The sequence below is a fragment of the Cydia strobilella genome, chromosome 13 (assembly GCF_947568885.1).
Source record: "Cydia strobilella chromosome 13, ilCydStro3.1, whole genome shotgun sequence".
Classification (NCBI taxonomy): domain Eukaryota; kingdom Metazoa; phylum Arthropoda; class Insecta; order Lepidoptera; family Tortricidae; genus Cydia; species Cydia strobilella.
The window spans coordinates 10,196,861-10,216,217 of NC_086053.1; the positions used below are offsets into that span (position 1 = coordinate 10,196,861).

A 19,357-nucleotide genomic window follows, 5' to 3' on the forward strand; every position below is an offset into this window, starting at 1 on the left:
CTGCTAATAATCATCGAATGAAATGCACGCACACGATTCCGCTCCGCCTGCAACCCTGCCGATTTTTCAAATCAAACGCAACCCATCTTATTATATCAAATTACCATTTGTTTAATATGCATACGTCTCAATTAAACTGCCAACCAATTTTTAAATCTTGCTGACCAAATAATAATTTTGCAGCTCAACTATTTATTAAGCAGATGGATATTGGTTTATAATGTTGACCGTTTGTGAATTACTTGCTGAACAAGAGTTGCAGCCCAATTTTTATTTATTGCCGGCAACATATTTGTATGCTGCCCAAATGATTTAATGGCTATTTTTTTGCAGATCAGTTTTAAAAATGGCTGATCATTTAATTACTTCCCGTTTGGAATTGAGAACGAAACTGTTTAGTTGGTCAGACAAAATTAGCAATCTGTGTGATTTGTTCCTAAAGTTTAAATTGGTTTGTGGCAACTCTGTCCCCGAGATAACTCACTTTACCTATTGAACTACTGTTCTTGTAACAGGTTCCTAAATCTAACTAACTAATGAGAATAATAGTTGAAAAGTACCTAGCTGGTTCTCTCTAGACAAGTATAATCGTATGGTATATGATTTTATTTATTTCGCAGTACAAATTCAACAGTACGAGTACAACTCGAGCAAAAAATTTAAGTACCTAGTTGTATTGTCAGATTGATATGTGTGACATGATAAGGATTGAAATTATTTCAAGTCGTGTTCATGTCTAAACAGACGAGACAGACTGTTTTTATACAATAGGTATTGGTATAAAACCAGTCTACGAGAATATTTATTATATTGGTTAATGTAAAATGAAGTTTATGAGTTGGTAGTTCACCCACGTAAGTCAATTCGAAAGATATTTCAATAAATTACAATTTTACATTAGGTAGATTTTAGTACCCAATTGAAAAGCAAACGTGAATTGATCCATGAAATTGCATTATACCTAACTTACAATACAAAGGATACTGCCGATGAAAAAGGAAAATCAACTGAAAGTACTGCTAAAAATGGTTTGCAGATAACGCTGTTAAATGCCAGTCGATGCACTCATCTAGCAGAGAAGTACGTTGCATCACGACTAGGTACTGACGTCACGTGAGGTTCGTTCAACTGAAATTTTTACCTAAATTGCTATGTTTACACCGAGAGCGGTGCTAATACGTTTTAAATTTAAACATTGTCAAGTATAAGACCAAACATATCTATCACGCCTCATGTTTGTAGAATATGTATTTGTGGCAGATCGATTTTGAAGAGAACATTCATTAGAGATTAGATTAAAGGTCGCTTGTAGACCAGGCATTTTCTTAACTTCAAACTCAAAGTACCAGTTAGTAACAGAGGTGCATGTACTGTATAACGTTAACAACTGTTCTGAAACTTGCATGATGTTAATAACTCTTCCGTTGGAGCAAACTCTATGTATCTATTACATACACAAATTTAGACAAGCCTTATATCGAAACTGTGTACTTATCTACTTTCATTACTGAGGTATAATATAGTTAAGTCACGCCAGCTGTCCATATTCTTGACGTGATAACGTGTTATAAATCGATGAACACCGGTAGCATGCACGAAAAAGTGTCACGTTGTGGACAGATCTCCATGGTAACGTTACGGCCACGTTGTGGACAGATAATAATTCAAGTAAATTCATAAATAAAAGTATGCAATTTTTCATCAATGTTTTTTTATGACGTTATCACGCAATATTATCGTCCGTAAACCGATTTTAATTCTCACTTACTTCACTCTGACGCACTTCTTTCGTAACGTACATTATTCATGCTCGTCGATCTATAATGATCTGCTTAGTATTTCTTCGGTTGTCAACCAAATCCACTCTTCCCTTTTTAACCGACTTCAAGATTTCAAAGGAGGAGTTTCTCAATTCGGTTGTATGTTTTTTTTTGTTTTTTTGTTTTTTTTTTTTAATGTTTGTTACTCCATAACTCCGTCATTTCTGGACCGATTTTGAAAATTCTTTTTTTGATTATAAGTATATACATATTGATCCCGTTTTTGTCAAAAAGCAGTTCTGATGATGGGATCCATGTGGAATCGAGGGAACTCCTCAAATATTAAAGGCATACATATAAAGATTTTAGTATTTTCATCAACAAATCAAGCACTTACATTTAAAAAGTGACATTTGATGAAGTGGAACTGCTGATGATGATCAGAACGGAACTCTTCAATGACGCATAGTTCACGTTTGGCGATTTGTCCTCTTCGTTATGTTTGTTAAGCAAGTTAGGTTTTCAAGAAACATTTTTGTCAAGTTCGATTTCTGATGATGGGATCCATGAGGAATCGAGGGAACTCCTCAAATGTTAAAGGCATACATATAGTGATTTTTGTATTTTTATCAACAAATCCAGCATTTCCATTTTAAAAAGTGACATTTGATGAAGTGGAACTGCTGATGATGATCAGAATGGAACTCTTTAATGACGCATAGTTTACGTTTGGCGATTTGTCCTCTTCTTTATGTTTGTTAAGCAACTTAAGTTTTTAAGACATATTTTTGTCAAGCTCGAGTTCTGATGATGAGACCCACGAGGAACCGAGGAAACTCCTCAAATGTGAAAGGCATACATATAGTGTTTTTATTTTATTTTTATCAACAAATCCAGCATTTACATTTAAAAAAGTGACATTTGGTGAAGTGGAACTGCTGATGAAGATCAGAATAGAACTCTTCAATGACACATAGTTCACGTTTGGCGATTTGTTTTCTTCCTTATGGACCCAGACCTAAACTTGGACCCGGACTTGGACCCGGACCCGGGTCTGAACATGGACCTTAACTCGGACCCGGACCCGGACCGAACTCTGACCCAAACTTGGACCCGGACAGCCGGACACGGACCCGGACTCGGATCCGGACCCAGACCCGGACCCGGAAATGCTACTAGAAAAGTGGGTTAGGTGGGTGGGTGGGTTTTGAACTGCGATTCTCACAGAACAGAACTGCTATCAGAAAAGTAGGTTAGGTTAGGTTAGAGCTGTGACCCTTACAGAAACGAAATGCTATCAGAAAAGTAGGTTAGGTTAGGTTAGAACTGCGACCCTTACAAAAACGAAATGCTACTAGAAAAGTGGGTCGTTTTACCTCCTTTTCTACATAATTAGGCAAAAGATGCTGTCTTTTTCATTTCATTGTCTGGAATCTAAGAGTGCACCATCAACAATAAGTGAACTTTTAGCGGCATCCCTCATTAAAGTCGGTTTTTTTTCTTAAAAATTATATTATAAAAGGTATTAAACTACACTAAAGCAAAAGCAATAACTTAGAGGAAAATATACAAAATACACTGGTCTATCAATACGGAAGTGCCGGGAAACAGCTAAATGGAAGGCAATAAACTTGAACCATTATCAATCTTGTTTTACAACGCAGAACGCAGTTAACCAGATCTGTCCACGTGTTCAACATTTAATGTGATCGACCTGACACAAATGTTAGGTATATGGAAAACATAAGGTTACCAATATTGTCGTGCCAACTTTTGACAACCGAATTTGAATAATTGGCACCCTGTTTGTGAATTGAAGATGCAAGTACAGCCAATCAATAAATCAGTGGGATGTTTCAGTTAGTTTTTAATAGACCGCAGGCCAGGCGAAAATTTCGCCAGTCATCGCCTACTGGTTGATACTTCGTCTCATAATAGTTTAGATGCTATCATGAATTAAAAAAATAGTCGGCCGGTTGTATTGCGGTGGAAAGTCCGTAAGCTGGTCACGTGAACATATTATTTAAAAAAAAACAGTCATCGCCTCCCGATTGATACTTTGTCAGGTGATAGTTTTAGAAGCTATTATGAATAATAAAAACCGTCAGCCAGTTGTATCGCGGTGGAAAAACCATCAGCTGGTCGCATGAACTAAAAGCGACTAAGTCAACAATATCAAATTTGTGGAAAAACACCTTATTCCTCCCAACTGCCCTGAATCCGACGATCCATTGAAAAATAATGGGCTCGTATGAATCTGAAACTCTTAAACCATAAATCTAACGCCATATCAGTTGAAAACTTCAAGTCGAAATGGAAAAAAGCTTAAAAATTGATAACAGTCCTATGTACAAAACCGGATGGCAGCCATTACAACAAAATTACGAAATTTCTGGACTTATAGTCAAAGACTCAAAACATGCGTACATATATGTTGTTTATTAAATTTGTAACAAGAATTTACCATCAAACAGTTGATTTTTAACTGTTGTGTAATATTTTGTGAAATTAAAATGTGTCATTTTTTTTCTGGGACAAGCTTTATCTTTCCAAATTTGATTGCAGTTGCAAAGTTCTAACTCACGAGTCACGAGTATTGCAAATGCAAACTTTAAGAGCCCTTAGTCATTTCTAAATTTAAACAAATTAAACTCGTTCGAATAACCATTACCAGCTATGGACAAAGACGATAACATCTGACGGGCATTGTCGTCTCGGAAGAATTTCAAAAGGATTAGACGACAATAGGCAAACAATACAGACGAAACAACTGCCTTCAGAGTACTTAAGCGGAAACCGAAGGACCTTTAAATTATAGAAACTTCTCAACCTAATCAATAGGGAGTATTACTGCGATGTTCTGCCGCCAGAGTGCAGCACTAGTGCATATGCTTAACTATAGAGTAACATATACATACTATGCCTTATACAGTTTTTAGTTGAAGCATCAACGCGGTTTGTTTACAGGTGGCCTACCGCGAAACGCGAAAATCGAAATTTCGTTATCTGCCTCTATATCATAGAGTAACTTATACTAGAGCGGTACTGTCATAGTAAATTTTGTAACCCCAGTAAATTCACTGCCATCTGTCGACACACTTTAAAACTAAAAATGAAGATTTATAAAAATACGATAAAATGTATTTAAATATGGATAAATGTTTTTTTTTTATTTGCATTAATTATTTTTATGATTTTGACCCATGTTTTTTCACTGATATGCGTTAAAATTGTTAAATAACAAACGAAACCGTCAACGCCATCTATACGACAGTCGGCCAAAGCTAGTAGCGCCCTCTGAACGAGAATCAAGTTTTCTTGATTTTCGAGGCACGTTTTTTCCTTAGACTGTATCCATCTATTACGGAGTTATATCTATCTTTGCTCTATATCGATCGAATATGCAAGAGTGATAGAGAGGCAGAAAATGAACTTTAGAAATACGTGTTTCGCTGTAGGCCCTGTGATTGTGCTAGTGACGCCCTCTATGCAGAGTTTTGCGTAATATTCCCTTTTCCCTATTGTAAAGCTCCATAAATAATTTAGATAAGATAGAGATTAAGAAAGGATTAAATCTTCTCTATATGTCAAGCTAAATGTAAGGATACTTATTTATTAATAGCTTATATTTTGATGATTCTTACTTTTATTTATGATTAGCTTATAAAAGAGTATCAATTGACTCTTACTTGTCACTGGTTCCAGCCATTTTGAATTGTTATAATAAGGCGGGTATTTAAGTGACAAGTGGCCAGTTCGAGTACGTCCCAAGTTAAAGTGAAGACGTTTTGGAATAGGTATTTATTGTAAATTGGTTGTTATTACGTTAGTAACAAACGAATAAAGTTAAAAGATTGGTACAAGTATAATTTTCATCATCAACTCGGTAATAAAATAACCCAATAAATATCAGACGCGTAAAATAATAATCTGACCAAAAACGAAAAATATGAGTGGAGGAAAACTTGAAAATGTGCCAGTTCATTTTGATTATTTTGAAATTCACAACACGAGCACTCTTTAAAACAAGATCCCAAAATTTCCAAATATTATTGCAAGTCGCCCCGGCTTTGCACGGGTTACACAAAACCTTAACAAATTATACACCTAAACCTTCCTCAAGAATCACTATAATTGATAGGTAAAAACCGCATGAAAATCCGTTAAGTAGTTTTTGAGTTTATCGCGAACATACATACATACAAACAGACAAACGCGGCGGGGGACTTTGTTTTATAAGATGTAGTGATCATGTAACATTTCTTCTTAATGTACAGTGTATAATGTATAAGCATTTTATTTAATGCTAAACTAAGAAAACGCTCGGTGAATTTCATATATGTAGATCCCAACCAAATTCTAAATATTCCGTTTGCTTTATCCTCGAGCGGTCCCTCTCGGTGGCTTGCAATATTTATGTAAATAAGCTTAAGAGGATGGATAAATATTTAAGTGGAACCCACTATCTTACGAGCGAAACTTTAAAGAGGTCAGGATTTCAGTGAGAAACGGTACGAAAGTAATCAAATAGAGAATTGAGTTTAATCATCCTAAAGAAACAATATAAAGAAGAAAATATACCCTGGGGATACAGACGAAATGGTTTCGCCCCGGAAAAGAAATAAATGTAATGTTCCCAAGTTACTTTGGTTTGGAAAGGACAATGACGAAGTGGGGATTTGGGACGCTATTTGCAGTGTACCACATATAGCACTAAATAAAAACTTGTTTCTTGTCATTCTCTTACAGTGAGACAAAATACACGCGGCATAATTATTCTAGGCATCCGAAGGCGAAATATATTATGTGTATGATTTTAGGATCAATTTTTAAAGTTAGCAAAAATTCTGATAGGATCAAAGCAAAAGAATGTAGGTGCCCTAACAAGTTGAGAGAAGAATGATTTATTTGAAGAGTACATTAGTAATATAATATATTATTCTGATATACTATTCGAAAATATCATCCTGCAGAGATCAGCATAGTACCTACAAAAAATGGACCAAGTGATACATGACAAACAATTTTCTCAAGCACATGTATTATTGGATCTCCGGATCTAGTACTAAACACTGTTTATATTTAGATCGCAGTTATATTAGCAGACACTTATCACATTATCGCTTTGTGATACATAATAATAGACGTTTATTTGTGCAATACATTTGAATACCAGCACTGAAATTGCGATCTGAGTGGAGCGATACAAGTTATTAATATAGCTTTAGCTTCTCAAAGCAGATATTTCTGAAATGCTATTTATGAAGCGTTACTCTCGAATCTAAAGAAGAATCCTTGTTTATGGTGGTATTTATTCTAAAAACGAAACCATTTTAAATGTGACCCATCAAATACGTTAGCGCCCATCAAAGAGGATATAATATTGTAGAGCGGTACTGTCATAGTAAATTTTGTAACTACAGTATAATCACTGCCATCTATCGACACAATTTAAAACTAAAAATGAAGATTTATAAAAATACGATAAAATGTATTTAAGTATGGATAAATGATATTTGCATTAATTATTTTTATTATTTTGACCCATGTTCTTTCACTGATATGCGTTAAAATTGTTAAATAACAAACGAAACCGTCAACGCCCTCTATACGAGAGTAGGCCAAAGGTAGTAGCGACATCTGATCGAGAATCAAATTTTCGTGATTTTCGAGGCACGTTTTTTCCTTAGACTGTATCCATCTATTACGGAGTTATATCTATCTTTGGCGCCCATGAAGCCACGTCATCCAACATGAACATTCACTTTTTGTAGCAATTTAGTCGTTATAGCACTTATAGCCAATTTAAATTGACGACATTTTGTTAATCTAATTAAATTTAAGGTCCCCTAGGTTCGTGTTCCTCTCCCTGTTTGTCATTAAAATTTGGCTCCAAAAATCCGATGTCTGGACATGACGTTATTCGTTTTGCTTTCGTTTCACAGTGTATAATTATGAGTTTTGGAGAAGGTATGAAACGTCATCTGATCAAGTCTAGTACAGCGTCTCGTAGTGAGTTAACACACCCTAATAACACTCTTAAGAACAGTAATCAACCATCTATAGTTGGCACGGCAGTGGGTTCTCCGCCGTACAACTGGTTATCGGGCTGGGAAAATTTAGATGGCCACTCGGATAACATAGAGCTATTATGGCCATTAGAGATACTAGGATTTTTAATTAATAAAAAATACCCACAACAGATTTTATTAACTAAACATCAGTAAGATTAAAAGATATATATTTAATATATTTTTTTATTTGTATGTTGTCATAACAATTAAAACGAAATACACAAACTAAAAGGACAGCAGTGCCAGCACTCGCAGACTTACATACGAAGTTAAAGGACAAAGTAAAAGTGCTTAATACAGCATAAAACTACTTCTGAAATTAAAATTTTCCAAATGATTCACGAACAAGGCATTCGGAAATAATAGATGACGTTTATAATTCTTGGAATATTTTCACATCTATACTACTGACGTATCAACTATGTCTACTTTCTCATTTCACAATAAAGTGGCCATACGGTAGCCACGTCGTGGTAGTGACTTATTCTGTCAAATCAAACAGGCCAACGTGTCATGTCTTAACTAAACATCATTCAGACGTACAAGTACTGTACTGTAACTGTATCTAAGTGTATTAATGTAAGTTTTTGCGTTTTACGCACGAAAAGCAGCATGTCTGAATCATTTTTTAATTTAGTAGATGTATTTTTAGATCAAAAGAAACTCGAAAACAGTACGGTACCGTCTGTATGAATATAAAACGTAAACAAACAGAGCCGTATAGAATACTAACAGCACGTTTACTGTATTACAGTTCAGAATGGAAGTTTCCGTTTTGGTGTGACATGCAAGTGCGATTATTTAATACTGTGCCCGAACACGCGACCGCTGAGAGCAATTTATACATACCTATAAATTACGTAACGTGGTTACGGTCGCGCTCAAGTATAGGTCCCAACCAACCGATACTTATAAATCTTAGTGTACTATAAGAGCATTTAGGTAGATTTTAATTTAGGTATAGATTTTATCGTAGGTATAGATACCTTTGATGATCGGTTAGGGGTTGTTACAGAACTAATTATCAATGTGAAAAGCAAGTGTTTCGTGGCGAAAACGAAAGTAATTTTGTTATTTTAAGTGTGTGCCTTCAAGGGTTCGTTGTCGTCACAAAACGCAAAATTGTACAAGATACTTAAGTTGGCCTAATTAAGGTCGCAAATATATATTGTAAAATCATAGTGCACCACATTGTATACTAGCCAGGCATATTGTTCCGCGATTTGCACTCGAGTAAATTATTTTATGCCCTGTAAATATTCTCAGTATCGTCCGAACTTATTGCACATACTTATGCAAATTAATATATTTAATATAAAATCATTGTTTATTCAATGGTGTACGAGTAGGATTTTACTTTATATTGAACACAAACCTTTACTTAGTTACCGAGCTTCTGTTCCTGCCTAGGCGCGCCTGTAACCCGATATAACTGCCGATTGATGCCTTCTTTATTTATCTTACAGGGAAAACAATTTCCCCTTCAGTATTTACTTGTTTATTTATTTCTTTAAAAGCCTGAGCTGCTTTGCGAATAACAAATGTAGGACACGATGCCATATTTTTAGAAAATCTGCGTAATCTTTGTTGTCTTTGCGAGTTAGAAAAAAACCAGCAATACTATTAATATTCTATATTCTACTCGTATTTACAGGCTTTTTTTTTCGCTTATATGACAGAAAATTAGGCAATGGAAAATCAGGTTAGTCTATAAAACTTAGTTATACGTAACAAGGCAAGTTAAATTATGGAAATAAACTAATACTCACTGACTAATTAATAATTAGCTTAGATACATTGCTCAAATTTCAGGACATCTCTAATCAAAAAGAAGCCTTGCCAAAGTCAACAAACTTTACTACTTCAAAGTTATAACGAGACTCATAAAAACGTATTCAGCTTTAAATTTCCCAAATTTCAAATAGGAAAAAACTAGGGTAAAACGAGTCACGTACTGTAATAAATCAAGTAGCAGACGCTGACACCCGCCTCTTCAGTGCCATGACCCATGACCAACGAATTCACAGTTTAGGCACAATGACAGTAACTCATCTTCTGTCATTTAGAAATTATTTCGTGTTAGATTTAGATTTCTTTACTTCACGATAAAAATTACACTATAAATTTGCATGGCATCAACGTCAAAACTCTGTTTATCTTCTCATCATGATCGTCAAACATTACATACTAAATAATATAAAACAAATTGAACTAATTTCTTTCCCAATACGGATCGTCATATAAGTATGTATAAACAAAAACGTGTCTAAAATTGATGTTAATGTAAGCAATTTAGAATCATCATTAAATATCAAACAAAAATAAAAATATCACAGAAGAACCCCCCTCCCCCCCTAATGATTCGCCGACCAATTTTTCGCAGATTATCGATTCACTGACAACATTTCGCCGAACATCTAACTTTTAGACGAGATTTGCTAGTTTTACTGTTCAATTCGCTATTGTGTTAATTTGGAGAACAATTATTGTAAGAATTTCATTCGGCAGAGTAACCTTCTCGTTTAAGACGATTCTCGCTGATTTGGCCTTGAGCGTCTCAGCGTCTCTGTACCCGCACCCCGCTCACTGCGATCGTACGTGAATTTCGTCTCGGTGCGGCGACTGCGGCGGAACGAGGTTCAAAGAATAACCTACAACCCAGAGGCGCGCGGCATTTGGCGCTCGTATTTGTGTATCTTTTGCAGATATTTTGCTGTTTGAGTATGAGTAGATCATGCGTGTAGTGGAGGTCGTAAATTATAATAAAAATATATTCCCTTATGCATTATACTTTACAACCCTCAATTAGTTAATTTGTGTTTTATCTGTTTCTTACAAATAAATACCTAAGTCAAATCGACAGATTAAGATTTATAGCTAAAGCTTGGTATGTACTAAATTGAGGCGTACAGTGCGTTTATTTTATACAGTTTTTTTATCCGTAATAAATAAATATAAATAATGCCATTAATAGTTAACTTATAAAATTAAAGTACATACTAGCTTCATATACAAACGTGTTATTTTTCGAAGTTCGAAGTTTTCTCAATCATTACGTGGGAATATCATCATTATTAGGGTTCCGTACCTCAAAAGGAAAAAACGGAACCCTTATAGGATCACTCGTGCGTCTGTCTGTCTGTCTGTCCGTCTGTCACAGCCTATTTTCTCGGAAACGACTGAACCAATTAAGTTGAAATTTGGTGTATATATGTAAGTTTGTGACCCAAAGACGGACATGTAACGTAAACAAATTAATTTTAAATACGGGGGCCACTTTTGGGGGGTAAAAGAGAAAATTTAAAAAAAAGTTTTTCAAACTATATCGTGTTACATCTCAAATGAAAGAGCTCATTGTGAGAATCTCAATTGTATATTTTTTTATAATTTTAGGATAAACAGTCAATTCAATTCAATTCAATTCAATTCTTTATTCAAATAGGCCTAGCAACAAGCACTTTTAAATTGTTTAGAAGTTATTCACGAAAATAGGCAAAAAATGAGCATTCCCCCCCTTTATCTCCGAAACTACTGGGTATAAAATTTTGAAAAAAATACACAAAATAGATCTTTACCTATAGATCACAGGAAAACTTATTAGAAATGAGCAGTCAAGCGTGAGTCGGACTTAATTATTTAGCTTTTGATCCAACCCCTACAGGTTTATTAAAGACATTTCACGCACGTTTCACTTAAAAAATAAATTGTTTAATTTGAGTAATGTACGGAACCCTTGGAACGCGACTCCGACTCGCACTTGGCCGGTTTTTATTACAAGCGCGCCACAACGAAATCAGCGCTTTGCAGTCATTTATTTTTTTAGTGGTTAACGGCTATGTATGATGAACCCCTGTGGACGTCAGCTGCCGCTCCGTTGATGGGTTGAGGAATGGCAGCCACCGAAACACGCAAAAAAAAATTGTTATCGCCTCCCGCTTGATACTGTGTCAGATGATAGTTTAGATGCTATTGTGAATTAAAAAAATGGTCAGCCGGTTGCATCTCGGTGGACCGTCAGCTGGTCACATGAACATGTAAAAAAATCTTTTCAGTCATCGCATCCCATTTCATACTTTGTCAGATGGTAGTTTAGATGATATTGTTAATAAGACAACTCGTCGGCCGGTTGTATCGCGGTGGAAAGACCGTCAGCTATTAAAACATTATTGTTAGTTTAAAAATAATTTTAATTGATTTAGCCGTTTAGTAAAAATAACCAAAGTTAACCGCAAAATGGCCTGTTTTATTATTTTTATTACGGTAAAACTATAAATATCAGGAAATAAGTTTAATATTATAATTGTTGAACAATAAATAAAGATTCATATATATTTTTTTCATAATTTTTTGTTTACCCGTTTAGAAGACATAATACACCAAGTTGACCCAATGAAATAATTACTGAAATCCAGAAGGAGATACAAATAATAATAAAATAATAAAACGTTTATTAACAGGCAAGGATCACCCATGAAAAATTTACAGACATAACTACAATTACACTATTTAACACTAATTACTACTTAACTAAACCTACAATAAACTTAATAGTAAGTTTTTCCGTAAATAAAAATACGATAGGCCGTTTTGCTAGTTCTTAATCGATTAAAATTATTTTTAAACTACAAAAACAATATTTTTAACAGGTTCTATTCATACATACAACGTAATAGGTAGCTTATGTTAAATCAATTATTTATTGTTTCGAGATGGAATGGAACATTATTCAAAAGGTAAAACTTGAATGACATTATAATATGTCGGTTAGAAAACATTTATTTATCACCCATGAAAAATTTACAGACATAACTACAATTACACTATTTAACACTAATTACTACTTAACTAAACCTACAATAAACTTAATAGTAAGTTTTTCCGTAAATAAAAATACGATAGGCCGTTTTGCTAGTTCTTAATCGATTAAAATTATTTTTAAACTACAAAAACAATATTTTTTAACAGGTTCTATTCATACATACAACGTAATAGGTAGCTTATGTTAAATCAATTATTTATTGTTTCGAGATGGAATGGAACATTATTCAAAAGGTAAAACTTGAATGACATTATAATATGTCGGTTAGAAAACATTTATTTATCACCCATGAAAAATTTACAGACATAACTACAATTACACTATTTAACACTAATTACTACTTAACTAAACCTACAATAAACTTAATAGTAAGTTTTTCCGTAAATAAAAATACGATAGGCCGTTTTGCTAGTTCTTAATCGATTAAAATTATTTTTAAACTACAAAAACAATATTTTTTAACAGGTTCTATTCATACATACAACGTAATAGGTAGCTTATGTTAAATCAATTATTTATTGTTTCGAGATGGAATGGAACATTATTCAAAAGGTAAAACTTGAATGACATTATAATATGTCGGTTAGAAAACATTTATTTATTTATTTCAAATGAAGTTTTCTCAAACATACGTATATTATAGTATAATATATACGGATATTATCATTACATTCATTGTAATAGACCGCAAAATACCGTGTTGCGCTCGCTAATGCGCGTCGCAACCAAATCAGCGCTCTGCAGTTATTTATTCTTTGGCCACAATAACTCCGATATTATAGCACTTTGCTTGTGCATAAGCGAACATAGTGCAAGGAAGGCACGGAGCGACGAGCGACACAGCCTCCTCGTCTCAAAGCTGGCACACGACTGCCGGCCACGCCATTTTCAGGCTGCATACGCATGAAATGTGGAAAAACGTTCGATTTCTTAAGAAAATATTTTTTGATTAAGAAAAGCTATGTTGCATTTGTAGAACCAGTTAAAACATTTTTGTTAGTTTAAAAATAATTTTAATCGATTAAGCCGTTTAGAAGTTATAAGCAAAGTTAGCCGCAAAACGGCCTGTCGTGTTATTTTTTTTTCGGTGAAACTACAAATTTCAGGAAAAAAGTCAAATGTTGCGATTATTGTCCATAGAGCGAAGATGCATATATATTTTTTTCATAATTTTTGGTTGACTCATTTAGAAGTTATAAGCTCTAAAAAGTAACAGTTTTTGGCCAAAAACTGCGCGAAGCGCCTTAAGGAACTTTTAGTCTGCATTTTTTTAAGATTTCGTTAAGTAGTCTAGTCGACAAGTTCAAATGGTGGAAAATAGAAGTACTGCTCCTAAAAATAAGTGTGATACCTCATTGGATTCGAAATAATGTCTAGAAATGTAGGTCTGGAAATGTAGACATAAAAAATTGGAAGAGATATATAATATAAAGTATTTTGTTTTTTGCCAATATATCATAAACTATTAATATTTAACAAATGAAAAAACATTCCTAAAGGAAATTTCCAATAAAAAAATCTAACTAATTCTATTCTAAAACTATTCGTTACAGTTTATTCAATTTAACGCTGAAAATAGCCCTCCACGCCTTATTTTCGGGATGCGCACGCGGCGTGAAAAAGCGAGTACAAATCCATGAACTCATTTACAGAGTACAGAGGGTTATCCAACAAATGGTTTCTTAATTTGCGCCTAAAGCCTAAATGCTTCGTCGAGGTTTATTGTTCCAACACTACGACTGCTCGTCTACTCGAGCGGTGTTTTTGTAGTTTTTTCGTCACTTGTTTCATACTCGTACCCCTTGTATCCTTGTTTGAAGATGGAATACTCTGTACTTACTTTGAAAGCCCGACACCCGGTCCAGTGGCATGGACAGCAGAATATACTTCACTAGTTGAATTTAACGAAACCTCTTTTCACATGATGAACGGCCCTTGTCCACCTACGTAATATTAGCATGGAAACTTATTCATCATGTGGGTATTTTTATTTTCACATTCCGAGTATTTTTATTTTATTTTTGATACTGCGCTGGAGAACCAAATTTTAACCTATGTAAGTTATGAAATTTTGTTTAAAGAAAGTTTTTCGGCTATGTTTGTTAGTAGTAGTTTGTAGCAATTACGAGTTGGTTGCCGACACTATGCCATATAGCCCCGCCGCACCTGCGAAGGAAGTGTGCTCTAAAAAGAGAAGCTGCTAAGATTGAGTCCGCTGCCTCATTACCCTGTCATGCGGAGTTCTGTTACCCACCACCTCAGCGACTGAAGTCCCGGAACCCTTCATGTGTTGCTGCTCAGCAACTCTTCAACATTCTCGAGGCATGGAAAGATGAATGGGCCGCTGCAAATTCAGACTCTCGCTCGGGAATCGTGAACCCCACACGACAGCTTCCAGGGTTCGATCTTCCCCGAAAACTATGGTGCCGCCTTAACAGACTCAGAACGGGCCACGGTCGCTGCAATTACTTCTTAAACAAGTGGGGATGGAAGGATTCAGCCTTGTGTGAATGCGGCGAGGACATCCAAACCATACAACATATAATTGAACGCTGCCCTCTGCACTCATACACTGGAGCTAGAGAAGATCTGCTGCAACTCACACCCGATGCAGCAGCGTGGCTCAACTGCTTAAATGTTGACCTATAACTTTTTAGATTTGTATTCTTTTGGACCCGTTTTATCATTTCGCGATAAAACTGTAAAATTGTATCTATGTAAATTGTAATTGCCTATTTTGTAAAAAACTGCCATACGACTAAATAAAATTACGAGTATTAGGTACGTACCAATTTAAATATGAATTACCTTATACATATACTTACCAGAAATAATATCGAATAATAGCGTTTTTTATAGGAAAAAATAAGCATGATTTGAAGCTGAAAACACCAGGAGCCCGATTAATATTTTAATTTCTTGTTCTGCAACGTTTATGGATTTGATCTGTCAGCTGTCAAAAGTCAGAGGATCAAAAACAGGCAAACCAAATCCATAACAGTTTCAAAACAAGAAATTAAAATCTGAATTGGGCTCTGGGCTAGCATTAACGTCAATCGTATACCGTAAAATCAGGTAACTTTAGTCCACAACTTACAAATATGGTCCAATTTCAAGTTCCAGTAAAATATGTATAAGTATTTTTCAAATTATGTTGAGTTTATAATATATAAAGAGCATTAGTGTATCTAAGCTCCAAAATAGATGTAACAAATCATAAAGAATCAACGTTAAAAACTGAACTATAACTAATTAAGGACTATAGTTACCTGATTTTACGGTACGTCAATAAACAGTAAACTACAATCTATACACGAGCCCAGAGGAATCTCGTGGACTGAAAACACTCGAAGTTTAAGCTCGAGATGGTTAATACCTTGTAAAGTACAAGTACTTACTCTTCTTGTGGTGGAGACATGATCCGTTAAGGCGGCACATGCTCGCCGTCTGCCCCATGCGGGCGCTACGCCGCGCTGCCCGCCATCCGCCATTGGCTACATCTCCAAGGTCACTTTACACTTACATCTTTCCACTTCACTGATTGGCTCAATATTTTTAACTTGCTGGTACTGGTACTGGTACTGGCTGAATGTTTAAACCATCACAAATCAGAACCACACTGGGGGTCTACCGCGAACTTCGTTTTAGAATTTCGTCTAAATACATAGTTATAACATTCGAATGTTGTATGAGTTAAACAGATGGTCTGAGACAAACTTCGCGTTAATAGCCCTGAATCTGACGAGGTGAATGTCTGAGCAGGGATAGATTAAACTGGATAAGCGGAACAGGAATATTGTAAAAATTTGTGAGGGTAAGCAATGGATAGGGAGATCGTTATGAGACGTTTTCCAATTTTTTTGTTTAAATGTTGATATGGACTTCACATAAATAAATCTACAAAGTAAAAAGTTCAAAATATGGGTTATCTCGTAAGTATAAGAACCCCCCTCGTGCTTCTATTAGGAAGTTGTTTAAAACCCTACGGCTAATAGATCGGTACAATTATAACCCTTCCCTATGGCTTTGACGTAGTCGGACGAAACTAACAAGCTCGAAGGCTTAAATACAGCATGACAATTTAGACCAACAAAAGAGAGCATTGGACTTTTAAAAATATTGAATGAAATCCATTGAAACTATATTTACAAAGCTTGACCCGTCAGAGCAGACGCCCAGACGACGTTATCCGAATGTGAACTGTCGCAAACTCCTATCTCATCAACCCTTTTTTAGGATAAATAACCTAGTTCATATTACAATAAGGCTTACTATTCAAAATAATGTAACGTACATATGAAAATTTTAAAAGAAAATTTTAAAAGAAATGTACCTAGCCGATATGGACCAATGCGCAGCGTGAACAAATTGTTTGTAAAAATTCGAAACTGTATTTTACCGGAAATGCAGTAAATGGCATTTTATTGAAATATGGTATCGTTGACTTATGTTAAACGATAAATTATTATTGTGTCACGTGTATACCTATTGTTATATTGTACCTATAACTTTAAGTTTAAACCAGGCCCAACTAGTTCATCGCCTAATTGAAATAATAGACAAACTTGATTACGAAATAAACTATTTTCCTAGGCTCAAAGATCCCTGAACAAAGCAACTCACCTACTTAGACTTACCTAATTTTTGGAAAGGTCGATTTGGGCCTGTTTACACATTAATTTGTGTTTATTGCGAGTTCATACATTTACTAATAAACACTAATCAATGCGTAAACATGGCCCAATGTGAATGCCAGTCACACTTACCCTAACATGAAACACATCAATGTTTATATGCATAGGTAAATAACATAAATTTGCATATAAAATTTTCATCTAATTCTTTCCAAAGCCCTTTATTTATTCTAAAATTTAGAAAACTTGTGATTAACGTTGTAAAATATTTATGTTTTTCATGAAATACATGATTAAATAATGTAGAAACGTCTCTCAACGTCTCTCGTCAACGTCACCGTCAAAAGTTTTCTAAACTATGAAATAAAACTATGAAAACGGATTATATCGCGTATATTGAATTTATAATACATCCCGACGTGTCGAACCCTTTACAGTGTTCGTGGTCAACGGGTGACTGAGGAAAAACTACAAAATTCTCTAAACTACTCTATCACAAGAAACAGACATCAGTTATGCAGATTTTAATCTTCATAAAAGCGGAAGCGGGGAACAAGGCACAGTTTAACGTACCTATTGTTGTTTAAAAATTAGTGATAAATTCCGTATAGTTTTAAAGGCGTCGTCCAGTATTAAAAATTCTATAAACTACTGCTATTTACGGTAAAACAAACAATATCTCAAAAAAATGTGTAAGAAAAATTAAAAAGTTTATTTGACGCCCAAGTGCGCACAACACCAAACCAATTAATTCACTTTCATAAATCGCAGTTAATTAAAAAAACACTGCGTCGTCAATTTGTCGAGACCAAATTGTGAAACTTGTTATCACTCGATTTATTTGCACGTCCAAATTGAAAAGGGCCAGTAATTTGAAACCGAAAAAAAAACATGAACGCGATTTGCTATTAATTACAAAAATATTTGTATGCCGGGACACGACTAGTACAAAAACGCAAGTTATTAATTTCGTAAAATGCGTTTCCGTGTATTTTTGTTTGTTTTAATCAAAAGAGCTTCAGAATACATATAATAATTAAGTACCGTAACGTCCGCCACAAATAAAGATGGAGCGTGCTTATCGGGCCGATTCGAACAATGCTTTAAGAAGTCACAGCGGTATGATATCGATCGGTCAGTCAAAAAGTGATGTTATTTGCACATATTTAATTACACGAACGGGTCTACCGCGATTTAATTTCATTGTTTTGTTGTTATATGTGTTCAAAGCGCGTGGGTTTAAAGTGACGTTTTTTGGTTGACGAAATGTCACTTTTGACACTGATAGATCGATATCGTACCGCTGTGACTTTTCATTTTCGTATCGGGCCGTATTTGTAGGCCGGCCCGGCCACTGTCGTTTTCGTAGGAAGTAGGAATATAGTTTACTCATTTTAATGCGAATCACAATATCGTCGCCTAAAACACATACCTATTACAATAACTATATCAAGCATTTCCAAAATATCCCGCTGCCACATGATTTCTTAAGACTTATTGTAGTTATGACTCAAAATATTCCTGGAAGAATGCTGATTAAAGCGGGAAATTATAACAACAAAATTTATATTTAATTTAGAACCTTATTCTGGCTATTATTGAAATATACTTAGAAGATAATTAAGTCAAATATACACCATCAATTATATCACCATCAATATAGTCAATTTTACACCATCAAGTTGGACTCAGGCTACCCTCCCGATTAAATTTGGTGGACTCGGTATCCGTTTGACGGGAGATCTAGCCCTCCCGGCGTTTTTGTCGTCTGCTTACAGTACATTCACCCTCGTTGGCGGTATTCTTCGAAATCCTGCAACCGCTAACGTGTTGGTGTCGTGCCTGGCGGACGCGGAAATGGCTTGGGAGGCGGACCATTCTGTCGATCAAGCACCGAGAGAGAAATCAAGCCAAGCCAATCAAGACGTTTTTAATGTTAAGAGGAACCACCAAATTATTTTACAAAATTCCGCGGACCACCATGAACGAGCCAGGCTCATGGCTGTGGCGGAAAAAGAATCGGGTTATTGGCTGCACGCGCTCCCTTCACGAAACTTGGGCTCCGCTCTA

At 35.2% G+C, this 19,357-nt stretch overlaps 1 protein-coding gene across 9 annotated transcripts in view; it reads right to left on the reverse strand.

Moving 5' to 3' along the window:
* The window catches only part of LOC134746637 (dual 3',5'-cyclic-AMP and -GMP phosphodiesterase 11-like), a 220,759-nt gene that overhangs the window by 151,221 nt on the left and 50,181 nt on the right, over nt 1-19,357 (reverse strand). The window contains exon 2 of one of the 9 annotated variants that reach the window (XM_063681100.1): nt 16,052-16,198. The exons of 7 other annotated variants lie outside the window; for them this stretch is intronic. In XM_063681100.1, the coding sequence (XP_063537170.1) occupies nt 16,052-16,109 (58 nt within the window). In that variant the 5' untranslated portion in view covers nt 16,110-16,198. Of the gene's footprint in view, nt 1-16,051; nt 16,223-19,357 lie in introns of all 9 variants that reach the window. One more of the 9 variants, XM_063681098.1, reaches the window with a different exon arrangement.